At 35.7% G+C, this 17,696-nt stretch overlaps 2 protein-coding genes, 2 long non-coding RNA genes and 1 pseudogene across 4 annotated transcripts; 4 read left to right on the forward strand and 1 right to left on the reverse strand.

Moving 5' to 3' along the window:
* The first annotated feature begins 532 nt into the window (after window positions 1-532).
* On the forward strand, window positions 533-3,779 carry LOC146922211 (uncharacterized; annotated as a pseudogene).
* Window positions 3,780-7,232: 3,453 nt separating this feature from the next.
* LOC146922212 (protein FAR1-RELATED SEQUENCE 6-like) lies at window positions 7,233-10,244 on the forward strand. The gene is made up of 5 exons (XM_085711492.1): window positions 7,233-7,464; window positions 7,575-9,745; window positions 9,826-9,975; window positions 10,068-10,100; window positions 10,209-10,244. Coding segments are annotated over exons 1-5 (2,391 nt in total). The 5' UTR covers window positions 7,233-7,463.
* Window positions 10,245-10,988: 744 nt separating this feature from the next.
* On the reverse strand, window positions 10,989-11,973 carry LOC146922213 (uncharacterized). The gene is made up of 2 exons (XR_015012401.1): window positions 11,663-11,973; window positions 10,989-11,425 (listed from the first exon to the last, which is right to left on the reverse strand). It is a non-coding gene; the product is annotated as an uncharacterized LOC146922213 (long non-coding RNA).
* A 381-nt stretch (window positions 11,974-12,354) lies between these two features.
* LOC146922214 (uncharacterized) lies at window positions 12,355-13,762 on the forward strand. Its single transcript, XR_015010836.1, has 2 exons — window positions 12,355-12,439; window positions 13,582-13,762. It is a non-coding gene; the product is annotated as an uncharacterized LOC146922214 (long non-coding RNA).
* Window positions 13,763-13,980: 218 nt separating this feature from the next.
* On the forward strand, window positions 13,981-17,481 carry LOC146922215 (uncharacterized). The gene is made up of 6 exons (XM_085711493.1): window positions 13,981-14,530; window positions 14,675-15,612; window positions 15,802-16,096; window positions 16,361-16,632; window positions 16,702-16,876; window positions 16,973-17,481. The coding sequence occupies exons 1-6, from the start codon at window positions 13,981-13,983 to the stop codon at window positions 17,479-17,481; spliced, it is 2,739 nt and encodes a 912-aa protein (XP_085567619.1).
* The last annotated feature ends 215 nt before the right edge of the window (window positions 17,482-17,696 follow it).

The raw sequence follows: 17,696 nt of genomic DNA on the forward strand, positions 1-17,696 counted from the left end.
TTACGAATTGTGGAGCGTAAAATTGCAAAAGTTTTGCTAAAATACTGTTCCAGATTTTAAAATCCGGAAACATCTGAAAAATTCTAACAATTCAGTCTGGAATACGAAATCCGGACCAGGGGCAAAATTGGAAAAAAATAGGACGCGCAAGGAAAGACATAGGGTGGGAAAAGTAATACTCTTAATCTTAACCAAGACAAACCACGTTTAGGCCCAAAACCTATAAAGGATACAATGGGGATGTAATTAAGAGAGAGAAAGAGACTATAGGGGTAAGGGAATCAAGCTTTATCTTCCTTTATGTTAACAATATAGGGTTTCAATAGAGAGCAAAGAGACGAATAAGTTTATATAGGGTTTCAATAGAGAACAAAGAGACGGCTAGGTTTTCAAATAGAATGGCAATAGCTTGTCATTACAATTGATTACAATACACACACACACACACACACACACAAAATTGCTCTTCTCCCAACATAAATTGCACACTCCCACGTGACCTTCCCAAAACATCCCTACGTGACTTAACTCTATGGGGATTCAGTTTAAGCCGCCCAACTCTGCCATTCGTAAATTTGCTAGGGTTCAACTCATAAAAAATGGGAAGAAAACCTTAGCATTAGAAGATGGTTGGTTAAACTACATTAAAGATGGAGATGCAGATGTGATTGCTTGATTTGGATGTAAAAGTCCTCTCTGATGACATCTTCAGACTCCAAGTTGTGAAGGCTTATGGGAAAACTTGAAGAACAAGAAGAAGCAGAAGATCTTAAAACTTTCGGACAACATAGCCTAGGATTTAATGGAAATTCAAATGTTGAGTTCAGAACTTAGGATTTAGTTTAATTTTTTTAAAAGCTCTTTGTTTGCTTGTTTTGTTTATTTTGTTTTTCTATTTTTCCTATTGTAATTTCCATGATTAATGAAGAATGTTTATCCTAATCAGATTACATCTTTGTTTATTCATGATTTTACAAGTTTTTCTCTTTCTGTTAATTTTTTTTTTGTTTTTTTTATGACAAAAGTGGAAAAGGATAGAGTATTTGAACGCTGAGCCTAACAGAAGCTAGGAAACCTGGATTTAATTTTTCTGAATTTAATAAATAAAAAATATACGTTTAATTGTTAATCTTATCAAACTCTGATAAGGTATCAGATTGGACTTAATCGGAGCTTACAAATCTCTGTGTGACCAAGGAATCTGATATCTGAAGCCTCTGGCTAGTTTTTGATGATGCTGGCTTGTTTATCATTTTATGTTTTAAGTTGAGGATAGTTGGTTTGTTGCTATCTTAGAATATGTTAAAGCATCTAAGATTACGTGTGTCTCAAGCTTTCCATTTCTTCACATATCACTTGTCAAAAATTCCATGTTTTACTGCATGAATCGATTCATACATATCTGAATCGTATCATAAAAGTCTCTGACTTTGTGTGAATTGATTCATAACATGTGTGAATCGATTCACTCTGATTTATCTCAAAAATTCATGAATCATATCATCATATGTCTCTGACTTATCATGAGTCGATTCACATTGTTGTGAATCGTATCAACATTCATCCTGGGCAGTCTGAATCGATTCAAAAATCATTTGATGCGTATCAATCTTCATATCATTCTCCCTTTCTCAGATTGTCATATAGTGGTCTAAATCGATTCACTCATTTAGTGAATCGATTCATTTAGTTTTTTTGGCTCGAAATTTTGCTCTTGCTTGCCTTTACTATATAAACTCTTATCCTCATAACTTTCAAATCGTTGAATCATTTGCAACTATTCTCTCTAGGTCTCAAAAACTCATTGCACATAAATTCTTCAAGATTAAACACTTTTTCTTAAAATCAATTTGTACATTGAGTCACATTGATTTGGTAGGGTGCTAGTAGGGATTGTAAGTTGGTTCTTTCAAGGAGATTGATTGGACTTAATAAAGGCTTCAAAGTGAAGTGAATAATCTCATTCCACCTCCAAAGGTCTTGGTGGTCTTTCTAACCGTTCTTGAAGTAGAAAGGGATTCGTTTACCGGACATAGCATCGAAGACTTGAGTGAAGAGTTCAAAGGGGTGCACGGGTAATCAAGGATTCGAAGATTCAAGGAGCACCATATTCAAAGTTATTTGAAGTTTGGCGGAGTGTTTGCATAGGGGTTGAAGAATTAGGTTTAATTTCAAGAACTCTTGTAAACACATTGTATTCAACATTTGTTACTTAGTGGATGACCTTGGTGAAGGCGTACTTCAACAAGAAGAGTAGATGTAGCTCTAGAGAGAACGAGAAAGAGCGAACTACTATAAAAATATTGGTGTTATCTCTCTTCCCTATCCTCTTTACTTTTTACTATTGCATGTGATTAATTGAATAATTGTTAGAATAATTGCTAGTTTGATCGAAGTTGTTTTTCATCACAAGATAATCTAATTCATTGAATTAGATTTTAAATAATTTGCTTAGATCAATTTATTGCAAAATCTATTCAATTTTTCAATTTCATATGCATTGTGTTTTCAATTGATAGTTTGGTATTAGTGTTCAAATAGGTTTTGTTTTGAAATTGTATAAAGTTTTGTAAATTGTTCAAGGCTCATTAAAGTTTGATTGTTAATAAGATTGTATTTTGAATCACTCAATTCTACATTGAATCTTATTACACATATGTTTATCTTTTTGCTTATTGTTGTAATTGTTCGCGCACGATTCCAATAGTCTATTTCGTTAAAATCAAGTTTTATCAAACTCCAGAAAAACTTTTCAAAAAACTATTCACCACCCTCTAGCTTATAACCTTATTGTCCATATAGACCAACAAGTGGTATGGTCTCTTCTTAACGGCTAACTACCGGAAGAGTTGATCCATATAGCTAATAAGGAGCCCAAAGGGGCGAATAATAGAGCACCTATTTTCGACGGAGAAAATTACGACTATTGGAAAGAATGCATGAGCGTTAATATCCAATCGGTGGACATGGATGTTTGGGACACCGTTGTCAATGGGCAGTATCAACCGCAAATTGCCGCTGATAGCGAAGACGGTGTAGTCCTAGATAAGCCTAAAGCCGATTGGAACGACGATGACAAAACGAAGGTACAATATGATTTAAAGGCGCGAAATATTCTCATTTCCTCTCTTTGGGTTAATGAGTATCATTCCGTCTCTCATTGTAAGACCGCTAAAGCTATGTGGGATGCATTGGAAACCCTTCATGAAGGAACCCATGATGTTAAACAATAAAAAATTAATACCCTTGTGCAACAATATGAGCTCTTTCGCATGGAGGATGGTGAATCCATCTCTTCCATGCAAATGAGATTCACTCATATTGTAAACAAGTTGCAAAACCTTGGTAAGGACATTTCAAACTAAGATTGCACTAATAAGATTTTGAGATGTATGACAAGGGAATGGCAACCCAAGGTTACCGCTATCAAAGAATCACAAAATCTCAATGCTCTTAGTATGATCACACTCTTTGGCAAGTTAAAGGAACATGAGCATGAGATCAATCGCTTCAAGTCAAGTGAGGAAGACTGTAAGAAGAAGGAAAGGAAGTCCATTGCTTTAAACACCACCTCGTCCGCCTCTACCTCTTCGGTATAAAATGATGATGAATCTGAAGTCGATGCTATAAATGAAGAGGGGATGAGCATGTTTGTAAGACGGTACAACCGTTACATTAAAAGGAATCGGTTAAAGCACAATAACAAGAATCTAGTGAACTTTAGGAAAGCCTCAAGAAATGGAAAAGAATCAGATAGTGATGACAAAGTGGTTAGTTGATATGGTTGTGGAGAAAAAGGTCACTACAAAAACGAATGCCTGGAACTTGCTAAAGAAAGAGGAAGATCCGGATTCAATCGAAACTCAAAATGAAGAAAGGCCTACATTTCTTGGGAAGAAGATAAATTTACCTCCAACACCAGTGACACCAAAAACAAGGATGAAGACGACCTATGTTTCATGGGTCAAATGAAGAAAGCTAAAAATGAGGTAATCTTCTTGGACTCCGACTCTGATTCTTACTCCGATTTTTAACCCACTTATAAGGACTTACAAGATTCTATTGAAGAAATGCATTCCGAATCTCTAAATTTTTTTGAAAAACTAATTGCTCAAAAGAAAACTATTTTGAAATTAGAATCCGAAATTTCTAAACTTAAGGAAGCATTTGAAAGCTTAAAAGATGAGCATGTTTTACTTGTTAATGAGAAAATTGTAAGTCCTACAATTGAGTCACCTAATAAAAATTCACCCAAATATGATAATTGGATGGATTTTTCTAGTTGTGAGATTTGCCCTAGTCTTCATGAAGAGATAACCTCTCTAAATAAGAAACTAGAGCACGTCTCTAAAGGTACTATGACTTTCGCTATGAATTCTAAGGAGGAAAGAGCTCCTTTTAAAAGACCCTACACTAAATATTCTTATGTAAGAAATAATAAGAATCATAGAAAAACTCATGTACCTACAATTAGGTGTCATTATTGTGGTATAAGTGGCCACACCACACCTCTTTGCCACATTAGGAGAGTTGAAGCTCCTAAGGGGGTAATTATGTGGGTGCCTAAAGTAACTTGTTGTGAAATTTATCCCAAGGCTCCAACTTTTGTTGGAAGCCAAAGGAATCCTAATTAATTTGTGTTAATGTGTCTTACAACCTTGAAGGAACTTTTTCCCTCTAGGTTGTCCAAGACACTAAAACTAAGATGTGTTCCTTTTCTTACTTTCGTATCCTTTAGCACATCTTAGTTCTCACAAATCAACTAAGGTATTCCTTGTTTTCTCTTACTCCCAAAAGATTGGGAAAGGTATGTTTGTTTTAGTGTGTGTAGGATTGATGATGATTGAAGTAAGTCAAGGATGATGCTCAACAATAAGCTTCTTGGGAAGACGTATTCGAGGACTTTAAATTCTTAACCTCTCCATTGTCTTATCATGTTGGTTAATCACAATAGGCTTCTCTATCATCATTTCATCTTGAAGCACTCAAGCAATGGAGTAGGTATAATTGGTTATAGGTAAAGTTCTTGGAGATTCAAATGTGTTTTGATCTCTCCTTGAAAATCACCTCTTACCCTTTTTTTATTGTTTAAAATTTTCTCTCATATGTTAATTGTGATTATTCTATGAGTAGATGTTTGTTGATTGTCTCTCATCCTTTTGCATGCTATCTTCTCTCTTGTGCCTTATTTTGCATGCTTGCTTGTATTTCAATTGCGACTGTGTACTTGCTTGTTCTTGGATGGAAGATCTAAAGAAAAGTCAACCAGAAGTCAACGTCCTTAGAATAAGGATGCCTCACAGAAGCTAGAGAGTTATCTAAATAGATTTTATGTAGGACATCTGACACAGAAGCTGACTGGCCTACTTGGATCTCAGGGGCACAGAATCCACGTAAGTTTTTGTCTTATTCTGTGAGTTGTCTCTATCATAATATCTGATATAGCAATTCATTTTTCTTCTTCTATCTACGTGTGCAACTAGATAAACGACCTCAAGAATAAAGAGAATGCAACTTATAATTCTTCTTTCATCAAAGGAAATTCAAAGGACTTTCCAACGAAATTATCCATATCAGGCAAAGAGCCATTGTTATTGATTGAAGCTTCTCAATGAATCTATTTGTGTTGGGACTCTTCTCCATCGTCTCTCAAATTACTGCCTATATAAGGAGTTGAAGACTTGAAGAAGTAACAAAACACTGCTATTTTTCTGTGCCAATACTCTGTCAAATCAAATAACGCAAAACACTTTGGATTTTAGCTTTAAAGTTTATATCTTAGAAATCCTAAAGAGTATGTTCATTTGTTCAGTTTACATTACCGTTGTTAAATCCAGTGTGAGAACAAATTAATTTGTTTACAGTTGTGTAAACATTTTAGAAAGTCTCTTGCATGCGTGCTTGAGCAGATAAGTCTCTTGGTGAAACCTTTTGCACATAGGAAATCTCATTCAGTTGTGATTGAGAAAGGGAAAGTCTTAAGCAGTTGTGCTTAAGCAAAGGGAAGTCTTTTGGAGTTGTCCTTGAACAAGAAGTCTTTAGGCAGTGTCCTAAAGCAGAAGTCTTAAGCATGTGTGCTTAAGCATAGAAATCTCTTGCAGTTGTGCTTGACCAAAGAGAAGTCTCTTGGTAGTGTCCTTGAGCCATCTGTAATCCAGAGTTATTATAGTGAAATTCCTTGAAAGTGCAAGGGGATTGGACTACTCCTATGTGGTGGTAGGAACCAGTATAAAATTGCTTTGTGTTTGCTCTCTCTCTCTCTCTCTCTCTCTCTCTCTCTCTCTCTCTCTGACTCTTTATGTCTGTGTTTTGTATTCCTCTGCATTCAGACTCTGAGTCAGAATCTGTAAAATCAGATTTTGACTAGGTTTTTATAAACACTTAGAAAAAGAAATCGTCAAAAAGGCCAACACAATTCAGCCTCCCTTCTTGTCTGTTTTTTATCACCTTCAAATTACTTCACATAAACCTTCCTTTTACTCATACACATCTATTCCCTTAATTCCTCGTGATCTTTTATTTTCTAATAACTTCACAAAAATATCATTCACTCCTAAATTGTCAAAAATACCTTTTACTCCTCAATTCTAATAAAAATCAACTAACCAATCAAATCAATCACATTAAATAAAAGCAGAAAATAAATAATTTATAAATAAAAATAATAATAAGAACGGGATGTTACAAAGATGATGGTGAAAAATATAGAACGAAAAATATCAATAAGTGTCGGTTTTTGTTGCGTGTTTGTTTTAAGAATTGTAAGGAAAAAGTAGCTCCTTTTATTCAAACATTTCTTTTTGATAAATTTAATCATTGTTTATTCCTCACCCTAGAGCATAGGATACTTAACATTTTTTTTTATCATAGGATGTTTTTTTTTCGTTGAAATAAAGTTTAGATGAGTAAGAATTTTGAATTTAAGATTTTTTGGATGAGTCAACTTTTTGTTAACTGATCCGACCTTTATCGCCAGTATACTTAACTATTTGTAGCATAGAAAAGTTATCTTTGATATTATGTCTGGTGATAAAAGTTTATAAATAGAATTCAGATCTTGGAAATGTTGAAACAGTTGTGCTATATGGTGCGACAAGCACCCCACGAATTGCACGAAAGAATAACTGTCCCCACCATCCAATTTCCTTTTTATATAATTTTTTAATATTAACATTAAAATAAATAAATAAATATATGGAAGAGACAATCACGGCACACATTTTGATTTTGGACAATCACGGTACAATCTTCCTTCTCCATAACCTTATATGTTCTGATTTTGTTCAACAACACAAACTCACAGTTACCAACATTCACCGTCGATTCCAAAACTGAATTTCGTCGCTTCCAGAGTTGTTAGTTTGATTGTCGTTGTTGCCTCTGTTTATCAGCATTGCTACTCTAACCTCAACCATCAATTGAAATTTGATTTCCCTATTTTAGCATCCAGTTCAAGAGACAATAGTAAGTCTAATTTATCTCTTTATTTATTGTTTTAGAATTAATCTTGTTGCCTTTACTTTTAATTCAGTTGATTAATTTAAGTTTCTTTTTTAAAAAATTTGTTGCATTAGTGGAGAAAACTTTTAGATCTTTTGAAGAAGAAGAAGAAGAAGAGAGTGATCACATAAACGAAAATTGTGAGGATAATTTAACAGAAAATGAAGATGATGAACCTAAGGTTGGCATGAAATTTAATTCTGCAGAGGAAGTTGACAAATATTACAAGAATTATGCAAGATGTATAGGTTTTGGAGTTAGCATAATCAGTACAAAAAAGGGAGATGATGGAAAAAAGTATTTTACTCTAGGGTGTAACCGTGCAAGAAGCTATGTGAGTAAGTCCAAAAATCTTTTAAAGCCAAATCTTAGCATGAAAACACACTGTAAGGCTAGAATAAATGTATGTGTGTCTTCAGATGGAACAACTACTATTTCTAAGGTTGCTCTTGAACATAATCATGACTTAATAAGTCCAAGCAAATCAAGATATTTTAGATGTAACAAGATTATTGACCCTAGTATAAAAAGGAGATTGGAGGTTAATGACCAAGCTGGGATTAATGTAAGTAGAAATTTTCGGTCTATGGTTGTTGAAGCAAGTGGATATGATAACCTTACATTCGGGGAAAAAGATGTTCGAAACTACATTGACAAAGTGAGGCGGCTTCGACTTGGGACAGGAGACGCTGAAGCCATTCAAAATTATTTTGTTAGAATGCAAAGACAAAATAATGAATTTTATTATGTAATGGATGTGGATGAAAAAAGTCGTTTACGAAATGTTTTTTGGGCAGATGCGAGATGTAGGGCTGCTTATGAGTATTTTGGCGAAGTAATAACCTTTGATACCACTTACTTAACAAATAAATATGACATGCCTTTTGCTCCTTTTGTTGAAGTAAATCATCATGGTCAATCAGTTCTGTTAGGTTGCGCCCTATTGTCGAAGGAGGATACTAAAACTTTTTCTTGGTTGTTCACTACTTGGTTAGAATGTATGCGTGGACGTGCTCCACAAGCCATAATTACTGACCAGGATGGAGCAATGAAGAATGCAGTTGAGGCCGTCTACCCGAAAGCTCGCCATCGGTGGTGCTTGTGGCATATAATGAAAAAGGTTCCAGAAAAATTGAGTAGACTCTCTAACTATGAGTCTATCAAAATACTTTTGCATGATGCGGTGTATGATTCTTTGAGCATAAGTGATTTCATGGAGAAGTGGGAAAAAATTATTGAATGTTATGAACTTCATGATAATGAATGGTTGAAAGGGTTGTTTGATGAGCGTCATCGTTGGGTTCCTGTGTATGTGAGAGACACATTTTGGGCTGGAATGTCAACTACACAACGAAGTGAAAGTATGAACGCATTTTTTGATGGATATGTGCACTCAAAGACATCATTGAAGCAATTTGTTGAACAATATGATAATGCATTGAAAGATAAAATTGAAAAGGAAAATATGGCTGATTTTAGTTCATCCAATAGAATTATTGCTTGTATAAGTCATTTTGGATTTGAATCTCAATTTCAAAAGGCATATACCAATGCAAAATTCAAAGAGTTTCAAGTAGAAGTGGCTTCTATGATGTACTGTCATGCTTTCTTTGAGAGAATGGAGGCTTTGAACTTAACATATTGTGTGACAGAAAGTAAAAAGGTATTTGATACAGTTAAAGACATAATGTTCAAGGTATTCTTCAATGAGAAAGACTTTGAAATACGATGTACATGTTGTTTATTTGAGTTTAAGGGTATTTTATGTAGACATATCCTTTGTGTTCTTAAGCTCACAGCTAAAACAGAGTCAGTGCCCTCTTGTTATATATTGCCAAGATGGGGGAAGGATATTAAGCGAAGATATACACTTATTAAAAGTGGTTTTGATCAATTAGCCGGAAATGAAGAGTTGCAGCGTGTAGCTAAAGCTTGTGATGCCTTTTACGAAGTTGCTTCTTCATGTATCCATACTGAAAATGATTTATCGAAAGTAATGGATAGAATAGAGAACTTAAAACTGGAGATGACATGTCATGAAAGTTTTTCAGAGATCACTGAAGGAGATAACTTAGTTCAAAATCAGATGACTAAAATTCTTGATCCTGTAGCGACTCGAAGTAAAGGGCGTCCTCCTTCAAAAAGGAAGGCTTCTAAAGTTGATCAAATTGTGAAAAGGAAGCTTGCTGGAAAGAAAGGACAAAAAGGCAACAAAAAAAGTAACACTTATCAAAGTCAAGAAGAGGTAATCTTGAAATTTTCAAGTTTATTTTATCTCCCTTACACGTAATAAAATGTATGTCTAATTTATTTATTTTTATGTAGGGGCCTAGTATATCTAAAGTTCAAGAAAATCAAGAGTTCTCTATATCTCAGACCATTGATCTTGATGTGATTGACACACAAGAGAGCATTCAAGTAAAACAAATGTTAGCTCCCTTCAATCCAAATCAAAAATATCTTGATGTTAATCAGGTGAATATAGTAGATTTCAACACTCTTCAATTTTATTTACACATATAAATATATATTATGAAAATAACTCATTCAAAATCTATTGGTTTTAGGTTCCATATTCTTCTCAAAGCATAGACCACAATGTTTCATATTTATAACTTTTACAGGTATTGATTTATGATTTGTTTTTGCAATATAGTCAAATTTCAACATAAGTCACTAATTATTTCATTCGTGTGTACTTTTTGCAGGCACAGCACCATATAAATGATCATTCATCATCATGATGGGGTGAAAATGGTTATTAAACTATTGGAGTAAAATTTGAGTTTATATTGTAAGGTGGAGTCTTATTGTTTCGACTGTGTAGTTTTCCTGCATATTTGCAGTAGTTTCTCTGTTGTGGGGTGTATGTAAGTTGCAGGGCAGTGCCATTTCTCAGTTTGGTCTAGTTTGGTTTCATTTTGGCTTTAACGTTACTTAGCCATCATTTATCATTTTAAACTTTTTGTAATTTTTCCATCATTGCACTCTTTCTGATTGGTTGAATGTTTTAATATATTTCAATTTCGGTCCTTTTTATGTAATTGATTTTGAAACAGAGATTATCAATCAAGTTGAAACTTGATTTGGGAAAGTATCAATCTTCAATATATTAAATATTCAAATATTACAACAATGTTATTCTAAAAAAAATATATTACATTTACGTAATTACATTAACAATATAAAGTGCGCCATATATTGGAGAAAAATTGAGTTTCTGTTAGCAGACATATGGAGTTTATGTTAGCAGGCATATGCAGAAAAATTGAGTTTCTGTTAGCAGCCATATGGAGTTTTTGTTAGCAGGCATATGGAGAAAAATTGAGTTTCTGTTAGCAGGAATATGGTAGCCTCATTTTTCTGCTATATCAGAGCCCTTTGTATTTTTCTTATTTGTGGCCACGAGTTTTTGTTGTGTTTCTTGCACACACTCAACGTGAATAAATTTAGCCGTTTCTAAAAAAAATAATCATGTTGAATATTGATTTGGGAAAGTATCATTCTTCAATATATTAAATATTCAAATATTACAACAAAGTTATTCTAAAGGGCGCCATATATAGGTGGATCACCCTGAAAATCACAAAGACAGACAAATGTTTCTGCTCCATAGGAATAATGCATCGATCAATCTCAAATAAAGCTGCCGAAGCTGACAAAAATACGAGCAGCAAAATGCCTACGCAGCAGCTGCTCAACAAGAAAAGCTGTGCAAAGCACAAACTTAATAAACCAAGCAAGCCGTCGGAAACCTCAAACAAAACAGCACCTGCAAACGCACCACAAGTACAAGATACCATTCCATATTAGGCCAGCAACACTATCTATTTTATCATTTCTCTTTAGCATCATTGTTTCTCTTGTGCTATTCAGCTCCTGCAAACAGCTTTGGCATAATTGATTCTCTTGTGCTATTCAGCTTCTGCAAATAGAAGAAATAAAGATAGTATCAATTGAATTTTTAGCAAAGCGTAGGTTTTAATAGTTCTATAATTATCAAGACAATATAGTTTGAGGAGTATCATAAAATAGAGAAACAAAAATACCAAACAGATGCACAATATAATGACAATTTATTCAAAAACTTTCAATGTACACAATATGTGCAACAAGCTCTTTCTCTATGTTATTCTTAACAAAATCTAAGTTGTCTCTCTACCTCTACAGCAGCTGCAAAACATGCTTAAAATGTAACCAAGGGATAACAATCCAACATGGACACGTCGACACGGGCACGTCCTTCCTTTCCATTCTTCTCCAGGTTTCAAAGTGACAGCCTTTTCAATATTAGCAGCCTCTACACAAAGCATATGCTTATACTCATCATCCCCAAAATCAGCCATAACCTTTGCTTTCTTATCCCAAGGATTCCACACCACTGGTGGAAAAAAAAAAAGACCAACATCCACTCAAATTTGATAACTTAGAAGTTACAACCTAATTGTAATAAAAGGTTTATGTAATAATAATCTATCGATTTTGTTGAAAGTGACTCAAAATTGAAGTCTGGAAGCTGTCAAAATCGGAGCCCGGTTTTTGGGACCAGTATTGACACTTTCCTCTCGTAAAAAATCGGAGCCCGATCTGAAAAAATCGGAGTCCGATTTTGTAGCACCCCAAAAATAATAGTATATTCTTATTAATTATTATTTACTAAATCACCTTAATTTAAAATAATAGTTTATGAGTGTGTTAGTGGGATAGAAGCGAATAAGGTTATTATGGAGAAGAAAATAAAGAGTAATGGCAAAGCTGTCATTTTACAATCATATGTCTCTATATTTAAGACCAAGTCAACAATTAGGGAAAAACTTCTAAAAACCTCCCCACTTTCTACTTCACGTTAAACAGAACCAAAAACCCTCTCCCTTGACTCCCAATAACAACAAGAACGGTTCCAACAATTCTTGGCATCATCACTGACCCTCTTAATCAGGTGAGTTCTGATTAAGTATCAATTTATGAGAATTAGAATTTGGAATCATACATATTTAATTGAATTAGTTAGTTATATGGCCTATGGGTAGAACTAGTTACCATCGAAAATTGTAACGGTGATTTTTAACTGATATCTGTACAGGGCTGATTTAAGTAATTCATATGTGAGATCAATTTGGTGATTTTCAAACCATAGACATATTCACACTTAATTAGGATGTGTGTGCTTTGATTGGGAATAACACTAGGATATGAATCTCTGCTTATACTTAGGTGTATCACGGCTTTGCATAACGGTTAGTGGTTAAGTTTCTAGTTCAATAATACTAATTCTGATGAAGTTTCAGGAACGGTGCTTCTTCCTATCACCAATATGTTTTGGTTCTTAGTTTTAATTTAACTTTTTAATATTATACAATCTATTAATTAATTCTGGAAATATAGTTATGGTTTTTTGTAGATTTACAACTAGTGAAGGATACGTGTTACGGCTATGCATATGGGTAGATCTATGTATATAATTTATGTTTCAGTTTGAATTATCACAATCTAGGGACATATATTTTTGGTGGCTATATATATATGAACTGTGTTGGATTCCAACCAATATAACTTACTGCCATATATACATATATTATTACTTGTAAACTATTAAAGGATACTAGCTGCTAGTTTAGGTAACTAAGCAAATTAAGGGTAATAATTAAAAGATACAAATTGTGAGGCAGAAGGGTACTCTCAAAACACATGGGATATCCTAAGTATGTTCGGTAAGGGCAGGTAAATGGGGCGCCATTTACGACTTATTAGTCTACCTTACCGGTTGGCAACCACCTAGGTACACTCACGCTCGGGTGGACTTTTGCAATACGCACAGATATGTAAATGATGAGAATACCTTACTGTAAAGGGTTGTGTTGATGATTCAAGTTCTCTAGCAGAGATAAACATTGTTATTCATACTCTTATGAATACATATGTATGATGATGAGATTGTAGTATCTAGATATAATGAAATAGTTAGTGAGAATCTTATATGCAAGAGCTTAATAATTATTGCCGATGAGGCGAGGTACATGTATGATTTATTTATGAACTCACTGAGATGTATTCTCATTCCAATTAGTTTGCATGTTACAGATAAGTGAACTGATAAAGCCAAGGCGAAGGAGACTTGAGGAGTTGTTCGACGTGGCAACCTTTCTTAGTTTCGTTTACTTTTATGCGTTAATAATTTGAAGTACGTGACTTGGTACTCCTTTGGATACTTCATGTAATAAGTACTATGTTTATTTGAGTTTTAAACCTTGAGTTTCAACCAGTTGCTAGTACCTTAGCAAACATTTCTATATTATTTTCTAGTTAATAATATGGAGTGTCGCATTTTGGTATCAGAGCAGGTCGATCTTGAAAGTACCTTGGGTAGTTATGAGTCAATAGGTTAACGTCACCTTAGTTTCATATATATTTTTCCAATTATCATTTCATCAAGTATTAAGTCTGATCAGCTTGATATTTGTGTGTGATATGCAGAACAATATGTCTGGAAGGGGGCGTGGTAGACGAGCTGCAAATGACGGAGATGATAACCGTTGGGCCCAGATGATGCAAATGATGCAACAACAACAGACCCTCTCGACGAACATTCTGAATCATCTCACCAACATAGCTGGGAATGCTCAACAAGCTCCATCTCCCCCGCCACCTCCACCACATGGAGGGCATGGAGCTTTCCAAGAGTTTTTCAAGATGAAACCTCCAAGTTTTGAGGGAAGTACTGTACCGCTAGAGGCTCATGGCTGGCTAAAGGAGATGGAAAAGATTTTTAGAGTAGTACCATGCACCGAAGGAGAAAAAGTAACATTCGTTGTGCATATGCTGAAAGGAGCTGCTGAAGCCTGGTGGGAGGGAGCTAGTGCCTACATGGTGGCCAACAACTTGTCGTTAGATTGGGAACACTTTCAGCCTATATTCCTTGACAAGTATTTTCCTAACAACGTCAGAATTCAAAAAGAACAGGAATTTCACCATCTGAAACAGGGGAGTATGTCTGTGAATGAGTATGTTGCAAAATTTGAAGAGTTGGCCCGTTTTTCCTCACAAGCCCTCTATGCACCAGATGACCAATGGAAGATGAATCAGTTCAAGTGGGGATAGAGGGCTGATATTCGTCATAGTGTGTCTGTCCAAGATGTCACTAATTATGCCACCTTGGTGCATAAATGTTATATAGCTGAAGAAAGCTTGAAGGGGGTCCAAGCTGAAAAAGAACAACAATGGCAACAAAGGAAGAAGGACTCCAACAAGTTTGCGCAGCAACTTAAGGTGCGGAATCCACAGAACAATGACAAGAAAGCTCAACCCTCCAGGTCTACAAAACCACCAGAGTGTGATAATTGTGGAAAGCAACATTCAGGTGAATGTATGGCAGGGAAGGGACTATGTTACTCATGCAAGCAGTCGGGACACATTATGAGAGATTGTCCTTCTTGGAAGAAGAAGAAGGGAGTAGTGGAGAGCAGTGCACCTGCAACTGGGAGAGTGTATGCATTTGACGCAAGGAAGACACAAGGAGACAATAACTTAATCGCGGGTACGTGTTACTTACGACAAGAACCTATTATGGTACTTTTTGATTGTGGAGCAACACACTCATTTATTTCTGATAAATGTGTTCAGAGACTTAATTTAGATTTGTCACCATTATCAAATACAATGGTGGTTACCACCGCGACTGAGGGTAGTGTGGAAACGACGCATGTTTGTGCAAATTGTCCTATCATAGTTTCTGAACGGACGTTCTTAGTAGACTTGATTTGTTTGCCGTTGAAAGCTATGGATGTGGTCTTAGGTATGGATTGGCTATCTGCTAATCAAGTGTATATTGGGTGTAAAGAGAAGGTAATTTTTGTTCCTCCTAAAACTATGACAGAAGGAGAAGTCTTCTCCACACTATTAGACAGTACACACCAATTGATTCAATGTTTGTTTGGTGGTGAGCAAAATTACATTCTTATGCTCTCAACAGATTTTAAGCCCCAATTAGATGTCAGTTCTATCCCAATAGTGAAAGAATTTGTTGATGTTTTCCTAGAGGACATTACATCCTTACCTCCAAACAGGGAAGTGGAATTCTCCATAGACTTAATTCAGGGTGCAGGACCAGTGTCAGTGTCCCCCTACCGGATGTCTCCATTGGAATTGAAGGAATTGAAGGCTCAGTTGGAAGACCTTATCAAGAAACATTTCATAAGGCCTAGTGTCTCTCCATGGGGTGCGCCAGTGTTATTGGTCAAAAAGAAGGATGGAGGAATGAGATTATGCATTGATTATCGACAACTGAATAAAGTGACCATAAAGAATAAATATCCTTTGCTGAGAATTGATGATTTGTTGGATCAACTCAAAGGAGCCATAATTTTCTCGAAGATTGACCTACGATCTGGTTACCACCAAATCCGCATTAAGACTTCAGATATACCGAAGACTGCATTCAGAACACGATATGGTCATTATGAATTATTAGTAATGCCTTTTGGGGTCACCAATGCTCCAGCTATATTCATGGATTATATGAACCGTATCTTTCATTCTTATCTTGACAAATTCGTGGTAATATTCATTGATGATATACTAATCTACTCTCGAAGTTTAGAAGAACATGAAGAACACTTGAGGATTGTGTTACAGATACTATGAGAGAAGAAATTATTCACTAAGTATAGTAAGTGTGAATTTTGGATGTCAGAGTTGAAATTTCTCGGTCATGTAATTTCAAAAGAAGGTGTGAGGGTTGACCCCTCTAAGGTAGAAGCCGTGCTCAATTGGAGTCATCCAAAGAACGTCACTGAGGTCAGGAGTTTCTTGGGACTAGCAGGTTATTATCGAAAGTTTATCAAGAATTTTTCCCAGATTGCATCACCTTTGACGCACCTTACTAGGAAGGGCAGTCCATTCACATGGAATCATGAATGTGAGCAGAGCTTCGAGGAAATGAAGACTAGATTAACTACCGCACCAGTCTTAACTATTCCAGATTCAACCCGAGAATATCAAGTGTTTTGTGATGCTTCCTTGAAAGGCCTGGGTTGCGTGCTAATGCAAGAAGGGAAAGTCGTAGCCTATGCCTCCTGCCAACTCAAACCACACGAAGAGAACTATCCTACCCACGATTTAGAGTTAGCTGCCATAGTTTTTGCTTTGAAGACATGGAGACACCACTTGTATGGAGTCCGTTTTGAGACGTTCAGTGATCATAAGAGCCTAGAATACTTGTTTGATCAAAAGGAGTTGAACATGAGACAAAGAAGATGGATAGACTACCTCAAGGATTATGATTTTGAGCTAAAATATCATCCAGGAAAAGCAAACGTGGTTGCAGATGCCTTAAGTAGGAGATCATTATATGCGGCCCAATCAATGATGCATAAGTTATGTTTGTATGAAGATTTTAGAAACCTCAATTTGAATGTCACCTGGCTAAACAGATGAGTTTTACTAAACCAACTTGAAATCTCTTGCGACTTACGAGCACAAATTGGTCAGGCTCAAACATGCGACGAAGAATTACAATCCAAATTGAGTAGGCCAGAATTTTCAATGGCAGTCGATGGTGTCATTCTTTTTGAAGGAAGGTTATGTGTGCCAAATGAAACAAATCTTAAAAAGCGGATCTTGGAGGAAGCCTACAAAAGCAGTTTTAGTATACATCCGGGTTCTACAAAAATGTATCATGATTTAAAGAGGGATTACTGGTGGCCAGGAATGAAGACCGACATCGCAGAATTCGTGGCGCAATGCCTAGTATGTCAACAGGTCAAAGCTGAACACCAGAGACCGGCTGGCATGCTTCAACCATTAGAGATACCAGTTTGGAAATGGGAGAGAATTTCCATGGATTTTGTAGTTGGACTACCTCGCACGCAGGCAGGATATGATTCAATCTGGGTAGTGGTCGATAGGTTGACTAAGTCAGCATATTTTCTACCGGTCAAGACTACTTACATGTCAGCTAAACTGGCTGAGGAGTTAATTGTATGACTACATGGAGTACCAGTCAGCATCATATCAGATAGGGATCCGAAGTTCACTTCGAGACTTTGGAAAGTTTTCCATGAGGCTTTGGGGACCCGTTTGAATCTCAGTACAGCTTATCATCCTCAAACAGACAGTCAAACAGAGAGGACCATCCAGACCCTTGAGGATATGCTTAGAGCTTGTGTGTTAGAGGATAGAGGCAGTTGGGATAAACACTT

Source organism: Medicago sativa, chromosome 5 (genome assembly GCF_051527215.1).
Source record: "Medicago sativa cultivar Bolivia chromosome 5, Bolivia_mono, whole genome shotgun sequence".
Lineage (NCBI taxonomy): Eukaryota > Viridiplantae > Streptophyta > Magnoliopsida > Fabales > Fabaceae > Medicago > Medicago sativa.